The 15,314-nt window shown below is 47.9% G+C and overlaps 1 protein-coding gene across 1 annotated transcript; it reads left to right on the plus strand.

Moving 5' to 3' along the window:
- The first annotated feature begins 233 nt into the window (after nt 1–233).
- Nucleotides 234–9,472, plus strand: LOC146808803 (adenosine receptor A1-like). Its single transcript, XM_085614241.1, has 2 exons — nt 234–944; nt 7,835–9,472. Exons 1-2 carry the CDS (start codon nt 619–621, stop codon nt 8,577–8,579), a joined length of 1,071 nt encoding a protein of 356 aa, XP_085470367.1. The 5' UTR covers nt 234–618; the 3' UTR covers nt 8,580–9,472.
- Nucleotides 9,473–15,314: the final 5,842 nt, after the last annotated feature.

The following is a 15,314-nucleotide window of genomic DNA, read 5'->3' on the forward strand; positions in this document are numbered from 1 at the left end:
TGGCCTTTCTATGCTCAGTGTGTGGAAGCCCTCGCTGGCCGCTCAGAGCCAGGTGTGTGGAAGCCTTAGCTGGCCTCTCTAAGCTCGGTGTGTGGAAGCCCTCGCTGGCCTTTCTATGCTCAGTGTGTGGAAGCCCTAGCTGGTCTCTCTGAGCCCGGTGTGTGGAAGCCCTAGGTGGCATCTCTGAGCCCAGTGTGTGGAAGCCTTAGGTGGCATCTATGAGCCAGGATGTGTGAAAGCCCTAGGTGGCGTCTCTGAGCCAGGATGTGTGGAAGCCTTAGCTGGCCTCCCTGTCTCAGGTGTGTGAAAACTGTAGCTATGTCCTCTGAGTGAGGTGTGATGAAGCTCTAGCTGACCCCTCAGTACCAGGTGTGTGGAAGTCCTAGCTGACCCCTCAGAGCTAGGTGTGTGGGAGCCTTAGCTGTGCCCTCTGAGTGAGGTGTGATGACGCACTAGTTGACCCCTCAGAGTCTGGTGTGTGGACGCCTTAGCTGGCCTCTCTGTATCAGGTGTGTGAAAGCCGTAGCTGTGCCCTCTGAGTGAGGTGTGATGACGCTCTAGCTTGCCTCTCTAAGCTCTTCCGCACTTTACATCTCACCTGGCATCTAATGGGCAGGAATGAACCTCTATTTTGCCTTCATAATCCTGGAGTGCCTGCTGGGACTGGGCATTATCAGCATGAGCCTGCTGGTGTGTGCCACCCTGTGCCTTCATAAGGAGCTGCGCTCAGTCACCAACTACCTGATCGCCGGCCTGGCAGTGGCAGACCTGGGCGTTGGGGCGCTGGCGGTGCCCTTCTCTGTGGTGCTCAGCATGGACTACACCCTCTGCTTCTACACCTGCCTCTTCCTCACCTGTTTCCCGCTGGTCACCACCCAGTTCTCCATCCTGCTGTTGCTGCTGGTGGCCATCAATGCCCACCTGAAGATCAGGCTGCCTACCAGGTGAGTGCCATGCTGCTTTACGGGAGGAAAGTGTGCATAGATCAGGCCCCTCTTTGGGGTATTCAGGAGGAGCCCTGGTGGGGTCAGTCCTTGGAGACTGCCTGAGGTGCTCTGTAAGAGTCAAATTATGTGGAGCTAGCGACAAATGTGCTGCATTATGGCACAACGCTGCTTTTTCTTGATGCATCATTTAGTCAAAGAGCTTATTCAACGATAACCACAGGTTGGTGGGTTGGCTTATGCTATGTAAAGTGTCGCTTCAATGATATCGCAACATATGCAAATGGTTTTGCATGGGGTCTCAAAAAGGCTTCAATATTCTCAAAAACCTTGTTTGAATGACTTTCTCCTTCCTTAGTTTAATTTAAATAATTGTTATTAGTTTCGTTAAATAGACCTTAGTGCAATAGTGACAGGCATATAATACGGATCAGTAATGATGTGCGCTACATACAAAGTTATTTGCTTCAAAAGGTGCACAGATAATTTTAATAAATAGATTTAAATATTGGGTAAAACGGAAAAATACCCAGATAACTATAATTTACAGATAAAAAGTGTTATCAATATATCTCATATGACATGCATCCACAAATATTCAAGCATATTCCAACTAATATAAATTTCATAAATATCTTTAGTCTTCTAAAAGTAGTAAATTAAAACTATACCATCACCCACAGTTACCCCTAATTAAGAAAAGTAGTCATAAATATAGGGTTAAAATATTATTAAGTATATCACAGTAGTACCCATTATCACCCGATTTATCAGTATTAAACTAGATTTCCCTTCCCTTATCCGCAAGGACACGGGGATCTATTTGATGAATCTTTGTCTGCTTCTAAGGCCAACAAACGATCCACCAGGTGTTCCCACGCTTGAACTCTTTCAATTTTCCCTCCTCTTCTTTTAATCTCATGAAACAACATAGCAATCTCCAGACTGGCCCATTTAAACATTTCTTTATGCCATCTAGTAATTTTAGGACCATGCGCTGATTCCCGGTGCATAGTCAATTCTTGTTTTGCTAAAATCAAGCATAAGTCAGTAAATCTAGTAGTATTTTTCTTATTTTTATGGTGACGGTACCCCCCTAGGAGGCAGACCAAGGGTGTACAAGGGATATCCCACAAGTTTATTCCATTAATATATTCTATTACTTCCTCCCAGAACCCCGCTAATGAAGGGCAGGATCCTACCATGTGGAACATTTCTGCCCCAGCCTCCCTCATCTAGGGCATTTTTCAGCAGCAGTCATATAGAACTTGTTAATCCTGCCAGGTGTAAGATAAGCTCTATGCAGGATACAGAAATTAATTATTTTGAACCTAGCATATGCCGCTGGCCTGCAGAGGGCTTTAATTTAATCCTCCACTCCAGGTCCCAACAGCTACATACTAGGACCGTTTCTTGACACCTTCAAATAACAATCAGATACAGGTTGAGAGTAACAAAGTCTATTCCAGCAAATCTCTGATCCATGTGTTCCTACAACCTATCGCTGCTCAAAACCATAAACTCTGAATAATATATTTTAGAATACAACTCCATGCAGTAACCAGCTAAGTGAACTATGAAAGCATGAAATACCATAATGGGACTTGCATAGCTACCCAGGCTGCCAGTTTACTAAAAACCATAAACAGAACTAACTTTTGGTATTCACAGAAGGCACTTAGTCATTTCGGTATTCACAGAAGTTAGGAGTCCTAACTTTAGGACTCCTAAATGCCTTCTGTGAATACAGCAAAGTCTTAAAGTTAGGATTTTTCTCAGTTTAGGAGTCCTAAAGTTAGGAGTCCTTACTATACTACTCCTAAACAGAGAAAAATCCTAACTTTAAGACTTTCGGTATTCACAGAAGGCATTTGGGGGTCCTAAAGTTAGGAGTCCTAACTTCTGTGAATACCGAAATGAGTAAGTGCCTTCTGTGAATACCAAAATGGTAGTAAGTTTAGGATTTTGTCTTAAGTTAGTTCTGTGAATCGGGACCAGTGTGCCTGTCTCTCACACTTCGTCATCCTTCACATTGCTAAGCACTGTGTTCCACAACACGATAACCGCACCTCCGTGGTTATCACTTACGACATGGAAACACTTCCCAAATAGGATCAAAACAAAGACAACAACCTTCCAACCACACACCCTACATGGTGTAGCATGCTACTCATGAAGGTAAGCGCCTCAGCGCCCCACATAGAGGTAGTAAGCTCTATAAAAATATTGCTATACAATGCAATACTGTCTGCGCACATTCTAGGTGCAGTGAGAGTGTGAAGCTGGGAATCGAGGGGCGGTGGGCTTGTGGGGTACTGTGCCAACAGCCTTCTTGCACACATGCTGTTGGGTATTAACAGCAGCTAACAACTGGCAGGGACGCAGAATGATCTCCAGTGGAAGCATGTGGTGATCTACAAAAGCGGAAACGTGCTTGTGAATCCCGTGTCTAGAATGACTCTAAACTCTAAGCTGCAAGTTGTAGAATCCAAAGGTCTGTTAGCTGGCCTAAGCCATCGTACATGCTAAGGGTATCGGAGTGTGTGTCCCTCTGTGTCTTTCCAAGTCCATGCCCGCGTGTGCCTCTGACTATCCTGTGTCTTCTGTGCTAATGTTATCCAGTACAGTGCTTTGAGGACATCTCCGGGACTCCCAATGCCTATGCCTCCCGTCTCACTCCCATTGTCCTTGACTCCCTGTGTCTCCCAATGACAGTGCCTCGCTGTGTCTCCTTCACTGTATTTCTACCTTACAGTGTCTCTATTCCTTCATGTCATGATATGTCCTTGTCTCCATTTGTCTTCGACCTCCTGCGTTTTCCAGAACCTCCTGGTATCCGTGTTTACTAACTGCATTGTCTTTCTGTGCATGTGTCTACCAATGTCTCCTCATGTTCCTCATGCCTCGCCCTCTGTGCATCTTTTCAGTGTCTCCCTGTGATAATTTCTCTCACTGACTTTCCCTGTCTCCCCGTGTCTTTGTGTCCCTGTGTCCCTGTGAATGTGAGTATTGAGGTTTATTTGGGGAGGTATAAGTCCACCTCTAGCCATACCTTCTTGTGTCGAGTCTCACTGTGTCTGTGTCTCCCACTGTTGGTGGCTCTCCATTTCCTTCCATGTCTCTGTCGCCTGGTCTTTATGTCTCCTCATGTATCACTGTCTCTCACTGTGCTTGTTTCTCAGTGTCTCACTGTGTCTCCCAGCACTTCTCCATGGGCCTGATCTACTATTACTGTTTGATAACCAAGGGTGTGCAGTTTACATCCCAACTCGCTTGTGACTGGGAATGCAGTTTGCGATGTGAGCTACACCCCAGCAGGCTGCATCGCATACTGTCCAGTCACAGTGGTTCAGAAAGCGACATGGCTAATGAACATTAATAAGGCAGTTTGCGGCCCCCTGGGAGATTCACCAGCTGAGAATGAGGAACTGGGATTTAAAGTCATGGGCCAACTCCAACTACAAATCTTAATGTCTCTGGAAATATAAAGGTAAGGTACAATATCTTAACAGCTGTGGGATCAGCACTGCTTGTCCTAACCAACAGCACATTACCCCAATGCCAGAGATGAAGAGGAAACTTCTGGGTGATGGGAAGGGGCAGGCTCATGGGAAGATACAGGCTCACCCTCACCCAAGGTTCTTTCTTTAGCAGAGAGAGCTGGTACCAGACAGGCTTTGCTTTTTGGCAGTGTGTTTCTTGAGAGTGACGTTGATGTCCCGGGAGAATAAAAGTGATTCGGCATTCGGTGAAAGTTGTGGTTCCAAGCCGTCAAGATTCATGTAATTGAGCCAGGTTTGTACAGTTTTTTGTTTGTTGTTCTCGGTGAATAACAGGAAATCTGTCTTGGTTGGGTTGAGCTTCAGGTAAGTGTTGGACATCCAGGTCTGACTGATGAGCAGTGTTTCAAGCATTAGATGTCTGAAGCAGAGGAGACTTTCAAGCAGTGGTGGCTCCTCCGCTAAGGCGGAGGAGCATCGCCCCAATGTCTTGAAGCAGGAAAAGAAAGGAAAAAATAAAATGATAATAAAGTATTGTTATTATCATTTTATTTTGTCCTCCTGCTGGTCCGGCTTGCATGAGGGGCTGGGGTGCAGAGCAGGGGAGGAGTGGTACAACCCTCCTAAGTGCTTAATGACTGTTTGGTCGGCCCTCTCGGGCCGCCCAAAAGAGTCATGCACACTTTCCCCGTTCTACATGCAGGCTGCATTACAGCATGCATGGAGAACATGCCCGGCCTTCCAGCCCCTGGCTGAGCGCCATGTCACGGTACTCAGACCAATTACAACCCTGCATTGCAGCATTGTGATTGGTCAGGGGAGCCCGTGTGCTGGGTGCTTCCTGTTCCTGGAAGACGAGAGCAGGAGCAGAGATGCGGGAACCGGTGGGATGGTGAGTATTTTCATTTTTATTGAGACCCGCGTGCCCCTCTACAACCCCCACACCCGCCTATCCCTCCGTGCCCACCTCACCACCTGCAAGTCATGCCGGCTGCCACTGCTTTCAAGTAGAACTGTGTATCCCCAAAATGTTGAAGAATCGTGATGCAGTTACCTGTGAGGTGAGCACCACGTGGCTCCATGTAAAAGCTGAAGATGACAGGTGATGTTACAGAACCTTCAGGGACTCGACAGGTGATAGAAGTCTTTGGGGACCTGGAAGTGCCCAGGTGAACAAACTGGTATTGGTTGGAAAGGTAGGAGGAAAGCTAGTGAAGGACACTCCTGGTGAATTCTATTTGAGACTCTACAGTGCGTATGAGGATGGTATGGTCGACTGTGTTGAAGGCAGCTGAGAGGTCCAGCAATATCTGGAGGCAGGGTACATTTTCCTCTGTGGTTAGGAGGGCATTGTGAAAGTTATCAATCGCTGTGCTGCAGCGTGATGTGAAGTCTGTCAGGAGATGGTTAACGTTAACGTGATCTTCGAGTTGAACATAGACTTCGTTTTGAATGATCTTGCCAATGAATGGTAGGTGAGTGATCAGCCAGTAGTTGGCAAGGTCATCAGATCTAGTGTAGGTTTCTTTATGATTGGAGGATCTAGTCTGCCATTAGAGCTTCTTAGAAGATGCCTTGAGTGATAGAAGTATTTTCAATGGTGAGTATTGGTGAAAGAGTGTCCCCAGGGAGAGATCTTATGAAGGATGATGGTAAGACATCAGCTTAATAAGAAGCAGCTTTGAGGACGTTGAGTATGGCATCAAGATCCGGAAGAGAAAAGGCTTTGAAGGCTGACCATTGGGAGATTCTATAGTAAGGGGTGGACATAAGAGATGAGGTAGGCTTGGTGTCGTTGGTACGGAGTTGGATCTTCTGTATTTTTCCATTGAAGGAGAGAATGAGGACAATTCACTTTTCTATGAAATGAGGAATTGGTGGTTTTGGCAAGCAGTTCATGCAGTGCTTGATGTCTTGAACACGATCTGCTTCTGTTGGTGGCTTCATTGAGGGTGTTGGTATAGTACTTTGCTTTCGCTGATGTGATGAGTTGTCTGCGTGTTGCACAGAGAGACTTCAGTAACATGAGGTCATCAGGAGATCTGTGAAAAAAGTGAATGCACAATAAAACTCAGGTTCATTTGAATCAGAATAGAAGAATATTTTAACACAGTATTCGGTACAGACATTTGATCCTCAGTCTTTACAGGTGCCAGCCACAGGAAGAAGTACTTATCCAGAACCTTGGCCTGGTCCCAGCCTTGAGAAATCCATCAATAAGAAGGGTCCGGTTTCAGTATACTAGTGAGATGTGCCCTGTATTTACCCTTCAATTGAGGCACCAGTGGGAAGCCAGAGCCAACCCTAGAGCAAGCTAGCTTCAAAATGTACCCAATCAGGACAGTGAGCATCTACCCAAGCTCTTGCACATCAGAAGAAGTAGCTGATACCAGCTGGTCAAGTTTTGGTGTCTTACCTTTGAATAACGCCAGTTAGACAATGTCAAGCACAAGATAGCATGGGAGAGGGAAACTCAGGTACTGTGACCTCCCGAAAACTGCCTGCTGCCTTCCAAACTTTATACAGGTTCTGGGCCTCATTTATGAAAAGTGTTGCCTTGCTGCGGTAAAACAGCGGTGCAACACTTTTCACTGCAACCTCCTTGCGATACCACGGATGTGCCATATTTACTGTCTGGTGCTCCATGTCTCAAGGAATGACAGATGCGTCAGGAATCCTGATGTATCTGCTGGAAACTCACACATTGCTGGAGTTGTGTCATAAGCATGACACAACTCCAGCAATGCATGGGGGAGGCCTATACACATTGCACTGCGTCACCCTTATGCCTGCTATGAGGCAGGCGCAAGGTTTTGACACAGTGGCATCCTAGAATTGGCGCAGTGAAATCTGATAGATTTCACTGCATACCTTCTATGAGGCTTTTTTGCGGGGAAACGCCCACCCTCCATACATTATACCTGACCAACCACAGGTGGCCCCATAGCCTTGTAATCGGGGAAGTTGCCATGATACACTAAGAAATCTCATGACATGCTGGTGAAGGTTACTAAAATGATGGTGCTCCTTGAATGGCCTCAAAGGTTTTCAGGGTGGTTTTCGTTCATCTGTAAATTAAATCATGGGGGTGAAAACGTGAGACTCGTTAACTGACAAGTCCACTGTGGGGAAAAATAGAGCGTAGGCACAAAATATAGAAGAAATGCTGGGTAGTGCAGCATCCCCAGACATGTCATAACCTTCGTGGGCGCCAGTGCATCTAGGTGTGTCAGAACCTGTATCTGACACTGAAGACTGTGAAAGCAAAGTAACCTGATTGCCAGCGAATTGTCTGGGCACCATAACATTAGCGCTCCAGCAGTCTATATCTTTGCTAATAGAGTGGTGCATAGTTGTAGAGAGTTCTAATGACTGCCTTTCTTCCTTCAGTTACACCATCTATGTGAAGAAGAGGCGCATGCTGCTGGTGGTGGTATTCTGTTGGCTTCTTTCCTGTCTCATTGGCTTCTCACCGATGATGGGCTGGAACCGCTTCCAGCAATATGTGACTAGTACCAACCGGACCATTTACAGCACCCTTAGCAACCCCTCCGAGAGGTCCATCATTGGATATAACCTACCTTATGGCGGTTTCTTGTCCATGGTCTATTTCACTAACCGGAGAAGCTTCAACTACAGTGAGGTGCACGGGTCACACATGGGCGCCTGTTCCTTCACAGCCGTCTTCAGCCCGGAGTACCAGGTCTACTTTGTCTTCTTTGCCTGCACGTTGGTGCCCCTGCTCATCATGCTGGGCCTGTACGCTGACATCTTCCGGGTCATTCATGGGCACTACATGTCACAGTCAGCCAGAGCCACCAAACGGGGGGAGGCAAACATGGCATCCACACTTTTCATGCTGATGGGCATCTTCTGTGCCTGTTGGATCCCGCTCAATGTTCTGAACAGCGTTCGTCTGCTATGCCACAGCTGTGCCATCCCAGAGGACCTGAACCGCCTGGCTGTGTTCTTGTCTCACACAAACTCTTTGGCCAACCCTCTGGTGTACGCCATGAGGAGAAAGAACTTTGGCCGTGCGCTCAGGTCAGTCTTTTTCCGCTATGTTTTGTTTGGGTCTAAGCTGAAGGCCTGCTGCGCCAGGTCAAAAGTCTACCCGGAGCACAACTTTTCATAGATGCCATGTTACTGAGATGGAGAAGGCCATAAAGCCCACCTGTTCATCAAAATGTAGATATGGTCATGTTGTTTGTTTCTTCACAGCCTCCCTCTCTGTCATATTGCATGTCGGGAAGCACTTTTAAGTCCACTCTACTGAAACCATCCCACTCAGCCTCTAAAGCTTGTGTCCCTGTACACCCTGCCGGGACCATTTTCTCACTTCCTATGCCTGCCTCCCTGTATGCGGGACCACCCTCTCACTTCCTATGCCCGCCTCCCTGTATGCGGGACCACCCTCTCACTTCCTATGCCCGCCTCCCTGTATGTGGGACCACTCTCTCACTTCCTATGCCTGCCTCCCTGTATTCAGGACCACCCTCTTACCATCTATGCCCGCCTCCCTGTATGCGGGACCACCCTCTCACTTCCTATGCCCGCCTCCCTGTATTTGGGATCACCCTCTCACTTCCTATGACCTCCTCTCTGGATGCGGGAACACCCTCTAACTTCCTATGCCTGCCTCCCTGTATGCGTCCCTGTATGCGGGACCACACTCTCCCTTCCTATGGCTGCCTCCCTGTATGTGGGACCACCCTCTCACTTCCTATGCATGCCTCCCTGTATGCGGGACCACCCTCTCACTTCCTATGCCAGCCTCCCTGGATGCAGGACCACACTCTCACATCCTATGCCCTCTGCACAGTTGTGACTTATGTTATTTAAAGCTCTCTCTGACCGCTGTACATGTATGACTTCTGTAACCACTTATACCCTCTGCACAGTTGTGACTTGTGTTACTGTACATTTATTACTTCTGTAAACTGTTACACCCTCTGTACAGCTGTGACTTGTGTTACTGTACATTCTACAGGGCTGGGGGCTTCTTCTGAGCCCCCGTGCCTGTGGACCGGGCCTGTGCACCTATATGAGGCACCTTACCAAAACTCTGCACAATCTTTCGGCTGCAGGGCCTGTGTGACTGGACACAGCTCCCAGCCATAGTAGAGGCGAGCTCCCATCCCTGCATCCCACCTCCAATGGCGGGTCGCTGACATATCCTGGGGGTTCGTTTGCTGGAATTTAGGAATGGTGAATTTTAAGCTAATTCTAACTATTTGATTTGATATAAATTTTGTGTGTAATCTTGTCATCGTACTGATTACTCCCCGGCTCTGAGTCCGGGTTGTTCTTTCACCAGAAGCCTTAAGGTGACCACAGGGTCTCCAGGGGGACAGTGAATACCTGTCCTTGGAAATGAATCCTTTCACTGTGGCGACCTCTCGGATCCACACGCTGCCCCGTCTGCGGCTGATTGAGGCGATGATATTATCGCCCTTATCTGGAGTAATAGGAAGGATTCTATACTCAGAACAAGTTTGTACTGTCCTCGTGGAAACCTTTCGGATCCACAAGCTGAACCGCCCACAAGTCCTCCCGTCCTTTTTCGGTAACCTCGATATATGAATAACAATATACGAGGGAATTCAGGCCCAAGTGTGTTGGGATCATTCATTGAGATGTTAAAATGAAAAGAAAAAGTATAAACTGTTGAAAGAACTGATCCTTTCCCAACAGAACACATTGTCACTATAGACCGTTATTCACCCAGGCTCTGAGGGACACAGGGCCACCCCGTTGTACTTAATGCTCTACATTATAATTCAGGTTTACAATTGAGACCAGGCTTGGGGTAAGATTAGATTGCTGCTGGTGTTTGTGTTAGAGTAAGAACAACAATTGGTCCAGGCGTACCCCTTTAAAACACCCAAGGAGGCAAACAACTCTAGAAATCAATCTAATGAGTCATCAGAAGGGTTTAATGAATAGAGTAAAACACTCTTCAGCAATACACCAGAGAAAAAGACAAACAATAACTGAATTCTGAAGACAAAATCTTTTTATAGTCATTGTAGAATGAGCATAATTAATAAAGTATTTGGCAATAGACAGTTGTCCAAATAGAAGGTGCAGAAAAAGTGCTCATGTGCAAAGGGAATGAAGAAAAATTGGAAATCACAAAGGAAACAATTGAAAATAAAAGTACCATAATTTATACATAAGCAGCACTGGTTGAAATGGTTCTTAAGATAACTAAACCAATGTCCTGAGGCCTGTTTACAACACCGTTGTAGTATATTATTCTATGTCCATTTTACAGAATGATGCTGCTTGTTTTAGAATGAATCATCCAACTTCCGAAAGGGCCAGCGTAATGTATTCCAGGCCATGGAACAAGGGGTGTCAACGTTTCAACCCGTCTTAGGCGTTGAGGGTAGTTTAAGACCTCTGCATGCGGGTCTTCATCAGGACAATAAAAAGACAACCTACGACAGTTGAACATGTAGGATTCCGCCTTCTACTGCACGGCTGTTTACTAAGGGAGAGCATTTTCAATCAGTGTTGTTTATGTATAAATTATGGTACTTTGATTTTTAATTGTTTCCTTTCTGATTTCCCTTTTTTCCACATTCACTTTGCAGATGAGAACTTTTTCTTTTTTTAAAGAGGTACGTCAGGACCAATTCTTGTTCTTACTGTATTGTTCCCAGGTCCTTTGACGCATTCTGGGAGTACCCCATTAGTATATAATGGTATTTGTGTTCGGGCAGAGGTCTGATTAGGTTTAGGGTTTAGGCTTGTTGATTGTTGTACTGGTTACTGTGATGGTTTGGCTCAGAGTTAGGGGTAAACCTGGTCTAGGTTTAAGGTTGCCATTAGGTCTTTTTCATGATTAGTATCATGGTTGTTGTCGGGGATTTTCTTAATTTGTGTATCTTTCACAATGGTTTATTTATAATTGTTAATAGAATGTAACACAAACGTATGTTGATAATTGATTCCTCATATCATTTGCTTCTAAAATAAATGTCATCTTTTTGGCTGTCTGGGGTGTTACATGGATCAATCAGAAATAACTGAAACGTACCTTGATTGCTACACAAATTAAATTTCATAAAATAAACCTGTACCACGTGTTCATTGTCTTCTGTCTTTGTTTCAGTGTTTGTAGTTTTGAGTGACTGTGTCAAGTACCTGGTGATGCGGGATGGAGAGCTTCGCAACAGGGTAAAGTCTGTTGTGGCTGACACTTTTGTTTATTTTGAACGGCTCCATTTTCAGAAAGAAACAGGACTGTATGATACACACATGCATTACACTCTGTCCTAGTGGACCCCTACCCTACTCAGGTCAGTAAAATGAAAGGCATCAATCAATCAGGGGAGCTGTAAGCGCGCTACTCACCTGTGAGGCTCTCAAGGCGCTGAGGGGGAATCCGCAGATCTGTTAGCCGAAGAGCCAGGTCCTGTGGGCCTTCCTGAAGGTGTTCCAGGAGGGGGCGCGTCTTCCGGTAACTCGTTCCAGGTCTTCGCTGCAATGTGAGAGAAGGATCTTCTGCCTGCTCTGGCTCTGTGGATGCGCGGGGTTTCGGCCAGTGCGAGGTTGGAAGATCGGAGGTTCCTTTAGGGGACGTGGAAGTTGATTCTGTCGTTGAGGTATTTGAGTCCATTGTTGTGTAGACACTTTTAGGCGTGATTGAGGATTTTGAAGGTGTAAGACCTGGGGTGGTAACGTGACACGAGCGGTCGGGCCACCAAAGGTCTGTGTGTAAAGCAACCATACAACACGCACCTCTCATGGGACAAGGAACACACACAATAAGTGACACCACACGGTAGGAGTTAAGTAAATACTCAAGTTTATCCAAGCAGATCACGTTAGATACAGTTCATGAGGTAGCAGTACATTTCATAAGCTGGTGATACCACAAATGACATTCATAACAAACCAGTACTGCCTGAGGTACAACTACCCTTCACCTAGAGGTACACGCGCGCTTCACTTTCCTGTAGCGCCTTAGGGGGGTGATGATGGCACTAGGCTCGCTAACTGGTGACGACCTCAGAACGGGGCATCTAGCACAGAGAGCTACTCGGAATGGAGGTTATTTAGTATTGCATTATGAACATGAATAACAGCGTGCTACTCGTAATCAATAGCACGTAGCCCTTCAACAGGGGCGTGAATAACAGCGCGCTACTCGTAATCAATAGCACGTGGTACTTCAATATGGAACATGAATGACAAGGCGTTACTCGTAATCACTAACATATAGCACTTCAATATGGCACATGAATAACAGAGCGCTACTCATAATCACTAGCATGTAGCACTTCAATACGGCACATGAATAACAGAGCGCTACTCGTAATTACCAACATATAGCACTTCAATATGGCACATGAATAACAGAGCGCTACTCATAATCACTAGCATGTAGCACTTCAATACGGCACATGAATAACAGAGCGCTACTCGTAATGACTGACATTGAGCACTTCAATCCGGCACAGGAATATCAGAGCGCTACTCGTAATGACTGACATTGAGCACTTCAATCCGGCACAGGAATATCAGAGCGCTACTTGTAAGTATTGGCGCTGGGTACTTCAATGCGGGGTAGGACAGTCAATGCGCCTCACGAAGCTTTTAGCGGGAAGCGCCCGGGACGGGAGGAGCGAGTCTCTCGGCTCCGGTGCAGTTTGTAGGGCACCTCGCTTCAGAGCAGTCACGGGGGCACAAGGAGAGGATCCCTCGGCGGGGTCTCTCCGTCGCGCTGGCAGGGGGGAACTCCCACGGAGAGGGGACCCGGGCTGAGGGTGCGGTGCGGTTCCCGACCAGTAGGGGGTGCACCAGGGGCAATCCCAGCCTCCGGGCTTACCTCGTTCTCTGCGTCAGACGGCGTCCGCTCCAGCGACGATGGGGGAAACTCGGCCCCAGGCCTCGCGCACCTTCTCACACAGCTGCGACGGCAGCGGCGGGGCCCCGGGCTTCTCACGGGCCTCGCGACTCTTCAGGGCACTTCTTCCGGCCTCCGGGCCGCGGCGGTGAGCGCGCTGGCTTCCACGTCACAGGGGGGGCTCAAGTTAAGGATGGGGGTTCCGCGCTCAGCGGAGCACGCTGCCGGGGGTCCCAGGCCAGGTCAGGGAGCGCAGGGGTCACAGCGCTAATACCTGGTCGATCCCCGGTGGCTCTTCAATCTGCTTTGCATACGGCTTCAGGGGTCAGTCTGGACACGCAGTCTCAGTGCTTGGCATATAAGTTTAAGAGTTCAATCTGGACACGCAGTCTCAGTGCTTGGCATATAAGTTTGAGAGTTCAATCTGGACACGCAGTCTCAGTGCTTGGCATATAAGTTTCTGTTCTCAGATGTTAGATAAAGTCTTGTTGGCGCAGATGTATCTGGCGCCCTTAAAGGGTTCTGTTACAGGGGGGTAGGAATGGAGAGGGCGACTAGATCCTTCCTAGTCAGGCTGGCAGAGAGTTTCTGGGTCCTCCTACTGCTGGGCAAGATCAGTGGGTTTCACAGGGTCCCTCACTCACTTAAGAGGCAGCACCTAAATCCTGTCACTCTCAGAGGCATAAGTCCCTGGCTAGGCCCTACCGCCTACACTCCTGGTGGATTCTTCCAGCTCTGCTTCACCCCAATGGCCAACTCCCCACAAAAGTTTCCCTCCCTCTCTTAAGTAGCCCTAGGTCAGGTGACCTCTGGCCAAGGTGGCAAAAGAAAAACCACACCTCCCTTCTAGAAGGTTCCAGCACATTCCAGGAGCTTCCCCACTCTACCTATGGGACAAAAATGCGGGCTGGAGTCGCAACATTGTTGTGGGGTTCCAGCCAGCTCCTGACAGCTAGGGTGCTACTATGACAGGCCACTCTGCAGTAGCAGGGGCCTGTGGCAGCCATCTTGGGTGAAGGGAGCACCTGCACCTTAACACTACAAAAACGAAAACATTCAGGGAAAAAGGGCCAAGTGCAACATAAGGTAACTCTTTTCTCCATGGGGAGCCAGTGGAGTCTTCGCAGGTGTTGGCTGATATGTTCGTGCCGGGGGATGCAGAGGACGAGTCTGGCGGCAGTGTTCTGTATTGTCTGGAGTTTGGGGAATAGGGACTTGTTGATGCCGGCGTAGAGCGCGTTTCCATAGTCCAGTCTGCTGGTGATGAGTGTGTGGGTGACTGTCTTCCTTGACTCAGGGGGGATCCCTTTGAAGGTCATGCGGAGGGTGTTGAAGCAGCTGGATGTGACGGTGTTGAACTGTCGGTTTAAGGTGAGCGATGAGTCGAGTACTATGCCGAGGTTTTTGGCGTGGTCTGAGGGGGTAGGTGGGCTTCCGAGGGCGGTCACCCACCAGGTGCTCTCCCAAGATGAAGGGATGGTTCCAAGGACGATGACTTCTGTCTTCTCGGCATTGAGCTTCAGGCAGCTGTTGGTCATCCAGACTGCGACGTCTTGCATTCCTTTCTGGAAGTTGAGTTTGGCGGTGGTGGGGTCTTTGGTAAGAGAGAGGATGAGCTGGTTGTCGTCGGCATAGGATACGATGTTGAGGCTGTGTTGTCATAGGAGGTCTGCGAGGGGGCCATGTAGATGTTGAAGAGGGTGGGGCTCAGTGATGAAGGGCTGCGGAGTGGCCTTGGAAGAGGAGGGTTTAGATGTTATCTGTGGCGGCGAGCAGGGCGGTCTCGGTGCTGTGGTTGCTTCAGAATCTGGATTCGGACGGGTCGAGGACGGCGTTCTCGTCGAGGAATCGAGTCAGTTACCTGTTGACTGTTTTCTCTGCAACTTTGGCTGCGAAGGGGAGGAGCGAGATGGGTCTGTAGTTCTTGAGGTTGGTGGGGTTAGCTGTGGGCTTTTTGAGCAGGGGCCTGACTTCTGTGCGCTTCCACTCATCTGAGAAGGTGCCTGTTTTGAA

The sequence above is a fragment of the Triturus cristatus genome, chromosome 7 (genome assembly GCF_964204655.1).
Source record: "Triturus cristatus chromosome 7, aTriCri1.1, whole genome shotgun sequence".
Classification (NCBI taxonomy): Eukaryota; Metazoa; Chordata; class Amphibia; order Caudata; family Salamandridae; genus Triturus; species Triturus cristatus.